Raw genomic sequence first — 11163 nt, 5'->3', positions numbered from 1 at the left:
CACGATCTAGCAAGCAAATACTAGCAATGAGGATACTGATCATACCTGATGGTAATTCAATGTTTCTTTTTAATATTATTTTGTTTTAAGCCTTCCCCAAACCATAACCCTAACCTTAACCACTCGGAAGGAATAAACTGTTAACCTTTGAGTTATTTCTGTTTAAACCCTGTAACCACAACTAAAAATAGACCTTCGTCCATAATTCGCCACATTTCGAAAGAGAAACTATGAGGTGTTGTTGGGTTATACAGTATAGTGAAGTCGTTCACCACAGCAGATCCTATTTGTCATGGCCAGCTGTGTCAAGGAAATACCAGTGTGAACCTGCCTACTCAAACACTGTGTGTGTGTGTGTGTGTGTGTGTGTGTGTGTGTGTGTGTGTGTGTGTGTGTGTGTGTGTGTGTGTGTGTGTGTGTGTGTGTGTGTGTGTGTGTGTTTGGATTTACTATCCTTGTGAGTACCTCTGGTCCCCACAAGGATAGTAAAAAAAGAACACTTCAGTGAGGGAATTTTAGGCTTAGGGGTTAGGTTCTGGTTTACAATTAGGGTTAGGGAAAATGATGTGTGTGTGTGTGTTTTACCACTTTCATGCCAGGCATACATGTCCCTCAGTAAAACTTGGGCAGAATTTATATCCGTGTTTTCTGTCTCTCGACACTACCCCACTACCCTACACGGTGAAAATACTTCCGCTTCTTTCCGGGACCAAACTCTGTCAAAAACATCGGCCCTTAAATGGAATGGAGACAGCTGATGTCTGAATCCCGTGAGGGTGAAAGACAGTCAACTGACAGGCCTGTTGGGAAGCGGTAGACTTACCTGGTTAGCTAGCCTAGCTATAGGGTAGTGTCGAGAGACAGAAAACATGGATTTAAATTCTGCCCAAGTTTTTTAGCTGGTTAGCTAGCCTAGCTATAGACTTAGCTGGTTAGCTAGCCTAGCTATAGACTTAGCTACCTAGCTACCTTGGCTAGCTACCTTGGCTAGCTACCTTGAACGGCAATAACAGAAACAGCTAACCGCTAAAACATATGGATTCCTGTAGAAACCTATGCAGTGGTCAGAAAATATGGAGCCGAATCAAAGAAAGAAAGTGCCAACAGCTAATCTCATGACAGAGATAAGGAGCCTAGGTACCACAATGTTAGGTTTTTTTAAAAGATGGACGAAATGAAGCTGACTATCGACAAAATGATAAATACTCAAGGTGACAGCATAGGGGCATCTTTGGAGAAAGCTGTCCAAGATAATCACACAGCTGTGCTGACTCAATGTCCAAGATAATCACACAGCTGTGCTAACTCAATGTCCAAGATAATCACACAGCTGTGCTGACTCAATGTCCAAGATAATCACACAGCTGTGCTAACTCAATGTCCAAGATAATCACACAGCTGTGCTGACTCAACTGGGGGATAATAACAGGCAGCCACGAGACCATCTTGATGTTGGACGTCTGGAAACCTGCTTAGAATCCCTGGAATCTGGGAGAACAGGCAATGCCAAAAAGTTAGACCCAGATGTGTCTATCACAGTGGCAGGACTGCCAGCCAATGAAAACAAGGACCTAATCTCCAAAGTGAACCAGCTGATATCAGTAGGCCTTGGCTGAGAAACAGTTGAGAGTATGAAGGAGAGAGGTAAAGTGGAGGAGAAAGTTTAAAAAATAATTATTTCACCTTTATTTCACCAGGTAGGCCAGTTGAGAACAAGTTCTCATTTACAACTGCGACCTGGCCAAGATAAAGCAAAGCAGTGCGACAAAAACAACAACACAGAGTTACACACTGGGCCTGTTACGGAAGAAACAAAAGCCTGATTATGACAAAGTCTTCCTTCCAATTGTCTTATAGAACTGAACTTGGACGCTGCTGAGGAAAATCCCAGGGGGACTATTTTGTCACGGGAAGAGGACGGGTCATGAAACGAGACCAGCGTGGACGAGGACATGGGGTGGACAGTCCTACTACAGCCTGAGGGGCTTCCCCCTCCAGGATTACATTTCAACAGCGCATTGGACTAACGGATGGACAGGCATTGGACTAACGGATGGACAGGCATTGGACTAACGGATGGACTAACGGCCTCCATCATTCTTAAATGGAAGAAGTTTAGAACCACCAAGACTCTTCCTAGATCTGACCGCCTGGCCAAACTGAGCAATAGTCAGGGAGCTTTCGTCAGGGAGGTGACCAAAAACCCAATGGTCACTCTGACAGAGCTCTAAATTTCCTCTGTGGAGATGGGTGAACCTTCCAGAAGGACAACCATCTCTGCAGCACTCCACCAATCAGGCCGTTATGGTAGAGTGGCCAGATGGAAGTCAGGAAAGAGAACATTTGATGAGCTGTCCGTTGCAGAAGTTAAGAAGGTGAAGGACTCTGAAAAAAATGAGAAAGCATTTGGCATTGATGAACTGCCTAATGAAGTCTAAAAATCCCCTAAATTAATTGAAGTTCTACATGATTTTCTCCAAATTTATTTTGAGTAGGGTATACTACCATCAACTTGGTATAAGTCTATAGTGAATCCCATTCCCAAATCTTTAAAAAAATGACCAGAGTGCCACTGCACTGCAGAATCACAAGTTTACTAGGTCTATAAATGATATTCATTCATCCTCAACAATAGGCTAATGACCTTTTTGGAGGATCAAAACATTCTTGTGGAAGAACAAAATGGTTTTGGTAAATCCAGAGCCCGTATAGATCATATCTTCTCCGTCTGTACAATAATCAGAAATAGATGACAGGAAGAGAAGTCTACTTTTGCACGTTTCGTTGATTTCCAGGAACTGTTGATTTTGTAAATAGAGATCTTTTAGGCTGTCGTTTGTTAAAGGCAAGGGTTGACAGGAAATGTTATCACGCAATCCCTTGACAAAGCACCAAGTGCCTGTGTGCGTGTATATGGTACAGATTGGTTTCCCAAACACCCGGGTGTAAAACAAGGAGACGTCTTATCACATATTACATTTGCTTTGTTTATTAATGATTTGTCCCAAAAAAATGAACAGTTAAATATTGGGAGTAAAATATGATGATGAAATGCTAAGTATTCTCTTATATAATGATGATATTATTTGACGGTTCAAACTGAACAAATCAAATGTTATTGGTCACATACACATGGTGAGCAGATGTTAATGCGAGTGTAGCGAAATGCTTGTGCTTCTGGTTCCGAACGTGCAGTAATATCATGTTATTATGTCCAATCAAAAGATCACGTAAAAGATTTAGAGACTCATGATAAACAGGACAGAAACACAGATAAAGACTTTGAGAACCAGATACTAAGAGATGTGTTTTCTATCTAGTTTTGATGAGGACATTCTGGAGTTTATTAGCAATTGTAAATATTTAGGGTCTTTATTTCGATGAACATATGACCTTTCTATACGGCCACATCTGCTCGACTCAGCAAGTAGAGTTCTTTTGGGGGAGTGATAGGAAAACAAACCACTCAAAGATATTGGTTTTGTCACGTATTCCAAACTGTATCAGACCTCTGGACTATTCAGCAGGAGTGTGGGGCTTTAAGAGGTCAAAAACTAACATGCCCATAACAGAAGCAGAACGATATTTTGTCAATGTCCACAAGTTTACACCGATACTGGAAACAACTGGGGACACGGGTTGGGAACCCTGTGAGGTGAGACGGAAGGCATGTATGGTGAGACTTTGGAATAGAATGGTGGACGGGCTGGGAACCCTGTGAGGTGAGACGGAAGGCATGTATGGTGAGACTTTGGAATAGAATGGTGGACGGGCTGGGAACCCTGTGAGGTGAGACGGAAGGCATGTATGGTGAGACGATGGAATAGAATGGTGGACGGGCTGGGAACCCTGTGAGGTGAGACGGAAGGCATGTATGGTGAGACGATGGAATAGAATGTTGGACGGGCTGGGAACCCTGTGAGGTGAGACGGAAGGCATGTATGGTGAGACGATGGAATAGAATGGTGGACGGGCTGGGAACCCTGTGAGGTGAGACGGAAGGCATGTATGGTGAGACGATGGAATAGAATGTTGGACGGGCTGGGAACCCTGTGAGGTGAGACGGAAGGCATGTATGGTGAGACTTTGGAATAGAATGGTGGACGGGTTGGGAACCCTGTGAGGTGAGACGGAAGGCATGTATGGTGAGACGATGGAATAGAATGGTGGACGGGCTGGGAACCCTGTGAGGTGAGACGGAAGGCATGTATGGTGAGACGATGGAATAGAATGGTGGACGGGTTGGGAACCCTGTGAGGTGAGACGGAAGGCATGTATGGTGAGACGATGGAATAGAATGGTGGACGGGCTGGGAACCCTGTGAGGTGAGACGGAAGGCATGTATGGTGAGACTTTGGAATAGAATGGTGGACGGGTTGGGAACCCTGTGAGGTGAGACGGAAGGCATGTATGGTGAGACTATGGAATAGAATGGTGGATAACTTCCAGAATAGCCAGTAAAGTCTTTTGATGGGGTCTCTCCATAAGGGGAGCCTGGGCAACTGAAATGTCTGACCCTTTCCAACAGTCTGACCAGGAACGTCTGTACGAAAACAAAAATGAAGGGTGACAGACGATATTAAAAAACAACTGTTGACGCAATATGAAAAGGAAATGGGTGGAGGAGATGAATCATAAACCCAAATTGAGAATATTATGTTTGATTAAGGGTGAATTAATGTGTGAGAGATATATTATGTACGACCTACCTAAAAGCAAGATATCGCTATCGTCCCTGAGTATCAAAACAGGTCAGTATTTGTGGTGAAATGGAAGAGGAAGGATTAATAATATAATAATATATAATATATAATAATATATCCCATTTAGCAGACGCTTTTGTCCAAAGCGACTTACAAGTCGGCTGGGGCCGCTACTTTTACATATGGGTGGCCCCAGCGGGAATCGAACCCACGACGCTTGGCGTTGCAAGCTCTACCGACTGAGCCACACAGGACTAACTATTGTGACCTCGAAGAAATAGAGAACAAAATATTTTATCCTCTGTTGCCCTTTTGACCACAACATACACTTGTCCTTTTATTCCAGAAAGACCACCAGATATACCCTGGTATTATGTAGTCATGAAGAGACAGACCACCAGATATACCCTGGTATTATGTAGTCATGAGGAGACAGACCCCCAGATATACCCTGGTATTATGGAGACAGACCACCAGATATACCCTGGTATTATGTAGTCATGAGGAGACAGACCACCAGATATACCCTGGTATTATGTAGTCATGAGGAGACAGACCACCAGATATACCCTGGTATTATGGAGACAGACCACCAGATATACCCTGGTATCATGTAGTCATGAAGAGACAGAACACCAGATATACCCTGGTATTATGTAGTCATGAGGAGACAGACCCCCAGATATACCCTGGTATTATGGAGACAGACCACCAGATATACCCTGGTATTATGTAGTCATAAGGAGACAGACCACCAGATATACCCTGGTATTATGGAGACAGACCCCCAGATATACCCTGGTATTATGGAGACAGACCACCAGATATACCCTGATATATAAATGTTGTATTTGTTTGACTTCTCTATGGTTCGTATTATTGCATTATGAACTATCATGTACTGATTTCTGTTCCATTCTTCATGTGGTTCTCACTGCACAGAACACCGGAATAATTATGACTGAATTATGTGTCAATTAAACCCGTAAGTGAGGGGTTGCCAGACTGGCAATTTGACACGAAAATAAAATGTCATTTGTTATTTCACAGACAGACAGACACACACACACACACACAGACACACACACACACACACACACACACACACACACACACACACACACACACACACACACACACACACACACACACACACACACACACACACACCAGAATGAATTAGATTAATTTTATGAGAGCGTGGGTGAAAGTTTACACAGGCCTTTGGTGTTTTTATTCCAACAGTCAGTCTCCAAACCTTAATGCTCTGTCATTTCACTGGAGACAAACACATACACACAAATACACGCTCAGATCAGGGGCTTTTTAGAATGAAGGCATGTTTATGCAGGAGAATTACTCATCCTCACTTTAGTTTAGAATTCAGCTTATAGCTTTCTCCTCTCTCCTTCCTGCTTCATCTCTTATCCTACCCCTTTAGGTTGTCCTCTCTCTCCTTCCTGCTTCATCTCTCATCCTACCCCTTTAGGTTCTCCTCTCTCTCCTTCCTGCTTCATCTCTCATCCTACCCCTTTAGGTTCTCCTCTCTCTCCTTCCTGCTTCATCTCTCATCCTACCCCTTTAGGTTCTCCTCTCTCTCCTTCCTGCTTCATCTCTCATCCTACCCCTTTAGGTTCTCCTCTCTCTCCTTCCTGCTTCATCTCTCATCCTACCCCTTTAGGTTCTCCTCTCTCTCCTTCCTGCTTCATCTCTCATCCTACCCCTTTCTACACGTAGCTTCATCTCTACCTTGTTTATTTTGAACAGGCAATTCACTTACAACGTAAATAAGCTGAATTGCGCTAATAAAGACAGTCTTCCCCTCTACTTGACCAAAACTCGCCTCATACAAACAGTTAGTCATTTCCTCAACATTGCCACTATATACAACCTACGTCACAGAAGTCATTACCTCATCTTACCAATCCTCAGAGGACGATGTCACATGTCTACAACGGCTGGATTATAAACAGGTTTGAGACAACACACGGTTAAAGACACACTGTAAGATGACCTAAGTACTAGGTACTAGGTATAGATTCTAGTCTCTAGTCTATAGGTACTAGGTAATAGGTATAGATTCTAGTCTCTAGTCTATAGGTACTAGGTATAGCGTCTAGTCTATAGGTACTAGGTACTAGGTATAGCGTCTAGTCTATAGGTACTAGGTATAGCGTCTAGTCTATAGGTGTTAGGTACTAGGTATAGATTCTAGTCTCTAGTCTATAGGTACTAGGTATAGCGTCTAGTCTATAGGTACTAGGTACTAGGTATAGCGTCTAGTCTATAGGTACTAGGTATAGCGTCTAGTCTATAGGTGCTAGGTACTAGGTATAGTGTCTAGTCTATAGGTACTAGGTACTAGGTATAGCGTCTAGTCTATAGGTACTAGGTACTAGGTATAGCGTCTAGTCTATATGTGCTAGGTACTAGGTATAGCGTCTAGTCTATAGGTACTAGGTACTAGGTATAGCGTCTAGTCTATAGGTACTAGGTACTAGGTATAGCGTCTAGTCTATAGGTACTAGGTACTAGGTATAGCGTCTAGTCTATAGGTGCTAGGTACTAGGTATAGCGTCTAGTCTATAGGTACTAGGTACTAGGTATAGCGTCTAGTCTATAGGTACTAGGTACTAGGTATAGCGTCTAGTCTATAGGTGCTAGGTACTAGGTATAGCGTCTAGTCTATAGGTACTAGGTACTAGGTATAGCGTCTAGTCTATAGGTACTAGGTACTAGGTATAGCGTCTAGTCTATAGGTACTAGGTATAGCGTCTAGTCTATAGGTGCTAGGTACTAGGTATAGCGTCTAGTCTATAGGTACTAGGTATAGCGTCTAGTCTATAGGTGGTAGGTACTAGGTAAAGCGTCTAGTCCAGATGTGTTACAGCTAAACAAGGTGTTAGTTGGCTTATTTAAGTGCTGTCCTCTTGTCTGGAAGCCTATCTCACATATCAAAGGGTTTACAAAACCACAACAAAGGAAGGAATAGCTTGTTACCCATAAGTCAGAAGGAGAGAGAATATAAGAGACAGACACAACCTGAGACGTTGTCCAGACACAATCTACAGGTTCATTCTAGAACAACGAACAATTATTCTGGAGGAGACCTCGTACACTCTTCGAAAAATGGGTTCCAAAAGGGGTTCATTGGTTGTCCCCATAGGAGAACCCTTTTTGGTTCCAGATAGAATCATTTAAGGTTCCGGGTAAAACCCTTACAAAGGGTTCTACATGGAACCAAAATAGGTTCTTCAAAAGGGTTCTCCTATGGGGACAGCCAAATAACCCTTTTAGGTTCTAGATAGCATCTTTTTTTTCTAAGAGTGTAGAACAAAACCTGTTATAGAACAATGATATTCTGGAGTAGATCCAGTAGATCAACACCAGATAGTGTGATACAACATCCATAGATCCCTGCAAAAGCCTATCCAACCTGGAAAAAAAGAAAAACGATTTGCCTATCTGAACCGCGACCTTTCCAACAGGATACAGTGCCTTTCAGAACCTTAGTTCAAGCAAGACTGAACCTGTGTTGGATCAGAACCTACTCAGGTTTTCTATCAAGACTGGTTTTGGACGATATTAGTACGGGCATTAATTTCAAGAAGCTATGAACAGAACCTACCTCTGATGATCTGGGTTTTCTTCCTGGATCTGGACTTGATCTTAGTGAACCTTCCCTTGAAGTCGCTGGGCTCAAACATGTCCACAGAGAGACTGGCGATCCGGTCCAGTACTACAATCACATCTTCTAATACCTGGTCTGGACCCTGGTCTTGGTCCTGACCGTAGGTCTGGTTCTGGATAGTGGTCTGGTGTTCATTGTGGTCCGACTCGCTGTCCACCCCCGCGCTCCCCGCGCTCCCGACACTCCTACCATCCTCCTGAGACATTGTATTGTCGTATTTTCATTCATTTACATCATTAAACTCTGTTAGACAGTTTTAGACACTGAGGACATATTCTCATATACAGACCAGCAGTGACCTGGTTGACAGACAGAGCGGCGGTTTCAGCTCTGCAGTCTAAATACCAAATTCCCAATCAGACGTTCTAGGCAGTGTGGAGGCTGGACAGACCTTCTAGGCAGTGTGGAGGCTGGACAGACCTTCTAGGCAGTGTGGAGGCTGGACAGACCTTCTAGGCAGTGTGGAGGCTGGACAGACCTTCTAGGCAGTGTGGAGGCTGGACAGACCTTCTAGGCAGTGTGGAGGCTGGACAGACCTTCTAGGCAGTGTGGAGGCTGGACAGACCTTCTAGGCAGTGTGGAGGCTGGACAGACCTTCTAGGCAGTGTGGAGGCTGGACAGACCTTCTAGGCAGTGTGGAGGCTGGACAGACCTTCTAGGCAGTGTGGAGGCTGGACAGACCTTCTAGGCAGTGTGGAGGCTGGACAGACCTTCTAGGCAGTGTGGAAGCTGGACAGACCTTCTAGGCAGTGTGGAGGCTGGACAGACCTTCTAGGCAGTGTGGAGGCTGGACAGACCTTCTAGGCAGTGTGGAGGCTGGACAGACCTTCTAGGCAGTGTGGAGGCTGGACAGACCTTCTAGGCAGTGTGGAAGCTGGACAGACCTTCTAGGCAGTGTGGAGGCTGGACAGACCTTCTAGGCAGTGTGGAGGCTGGACAGACGTTCTAGGCAGTGTGGAGGCTGGACAGACCTTCTAGGCAGTGTGGAGGCTGGACAGACCTTCTAGGCAGTGTGGAAGCTGGACAGACCTTCTAGGCAGTGTGGAGGCTGGACAGACCTTCTAGGCAGTGTGGAGGCTGGACAGACCTTCTAGGCAGTGTGGAGGCTGGACAGACCTTCTAGGCAGTGTGGAAGCTGGACAGACCTTCTAGGCAGTGTGGAAGCTGGACAGACCTTCTAGGCAGTGTGGAGGCTGGACAGACACATACAGATCCTGCACTACAGTTGACTCCAGTACAACAGCATTGCTCAAAACTGGAACGGCTTTATCTTTCTCTTCCTTCTATGAGTTCCTTGTACGCATAAATGTACATTCCCTCCTTTCCATGTTTTCCAAGTGGTTCGATGTGATGTTATCTCTCTCTTCTTCCACTCTTCTTTTTCTTGTCGTCAGCAGGTTTGATTAGTTTGAATCCCGCTCTTCACTCCTTCATTTATCTCTTCTCTTCTTGTTTCTTCCCTCTCTTACGTGCTCCTCAGACAGAGAGGAGCAGAGTATTCCTTCTCTCCGGGTAGGCTAGTTAGACAGTGAGCTGCTTGTTTTCTTGTTGTTAGAGACACTTAACTCTCCTGTGAGTTCGGGGCACTCTTTCTCTCCTCTCCTGTGTGTCTTCTTTCCAGTGTCTTCTCTCTTTTCTTCCTTAGGTTTCCCAGAAACAGCTTAGAGAAGTTGTAGAGTTTTGGCTGAATTTGAGGAGAATTTGTCTTCTCTCTTTGCGAAGAAAACTGATTCTGACAGTTTGAAGAGTTCCTTTCCTTCTTTGTCTCTTAATTTCTTCCTGTCATCTCACTTGTCCTCTCACCTGTTCCCTCCCCAGTCCTCTCACCTGTCCTCTCTTCCTGTCCTCTCTTACGGTCCTCTCTCCTGTCCTCACACTCTCCAGTGTGTTTATGAAACTCCTCCTCTCTCTGGCAGATAGGCTCTACATTCTCATATTGCACTTGATTGGGTGGTTTGGGGAGTTTGGGTGGTTCTCTCTCTCTCTGTCTCTCTCTCTCGCTCGCTCTCTCTCTCGCTCGCTCTCTCTCTGTCTATCTGTCTCTCTCTCTCGCTCTCTCTCTGTCTCTCTCTCTTCTCTCTCCCTCTGTCTGTCTGTCTGTCTGTCTGTCTCTCTCTCTTTCTCTGTCTGTCTATGTCTCTCTCTCTCTCTCTCTCTCTTCTCTCTCCCTCTGTCTGTCTCTCTGTCCCTCCCTCCGGTCTCTCTCTTTCGCTCTGTCTGTCTTTCTATGTCTGTCTGTCTGTCTGTCTGTCTGTCTGTCTGTCTGTCTGTCTGTCTGTCTGTCTCTCTCTCTCTCTCTTTCTCTGTCTGTCTATGTCTCTCTCTCTCTCTGGGTTCTTACACCTCCTTTCCCTCACGGTTGTTTGACAATAAGTAGCATGGCCAAATAGCATACCAATGACTGTGTTAGACCAAAACACATCCTGTGTGTGTCTGTAATCACTGGTCAAGGCTGTTTAGCCAGTTAAAGTAACAACAGCATGTGCATGAATGGGCAGGTGTAGAGAGAGAGAGAGAGAGAGAGAGAGAGAGAGAGAGAGAGAGAGAGAGAGAGAGAGAGAGAGACCGGAGGGAGGGACAGAGAGACAGACAGACAGAGGGAGAGAGAGAAGAGAGAAAGACAGAGACAGACAGAGAGAGAGATAGAGAGAGAGAGAGAGAAAGAGACAGAGACAGAGAGAGAGAGAGAGAGAGAGATATCATTACAACACTGTATATAGACAAATGTCTTTATTCTTTTAGAACTTTTGTGAGTGTAATGTTTACTGT

At 44.7% G+C, this 11163-nt stretch overlaps 1 protein-coding gene across 7 annotated transcripts in view; it reads right to left on the bottom strand.

Annotated features, from left to right (window-relative positions):
- The window catches only part of LOC135544042 (protein furry homolog), a 154718-nt gene extending 145826 nt beyond the window's left edge, over positions 1 to 8892 (bottom strand). For all 7 annotated transcript variants that reach the window (XM_064971394.1, XM_064971395.1, XM_064971397.1 and 4 more), the window contains exon 1: positions 8332 to 8892. In XM_064971394.1, the coding sequence (XP_064827466.1) occupies positions 8332 to 8599 (268 nt within the window). In that variant the 5' untranslated portion in view covers positions 8600 to 8892. The remainder of the gene's footprint in view (positions 1 to 8331) is intronic.
- Positions 8893 to 11163: the final 2271 nt, after the last annotated feature.

The sequence above is a fragment of the Oncorhynchus masou genome, chromosome 8, assembly GCF_036934945.1.
Source record: "Oncorhynchus masou masou isolate Uvic2021 chromosome 8, UVic_Omas_1.1, whole genome shotgun sequence".
Taxonomy (NCBI): domain Eukaryota; kingdom Metazoa; phylum Chordata; class Actinopteri; order Salmoniformes; family Salmonidae; genus Oncorhynchus; species Oncorhynchus masou.
This window is presented reverse-complemented; position numbering and strand designations above follow the sequence as displayed.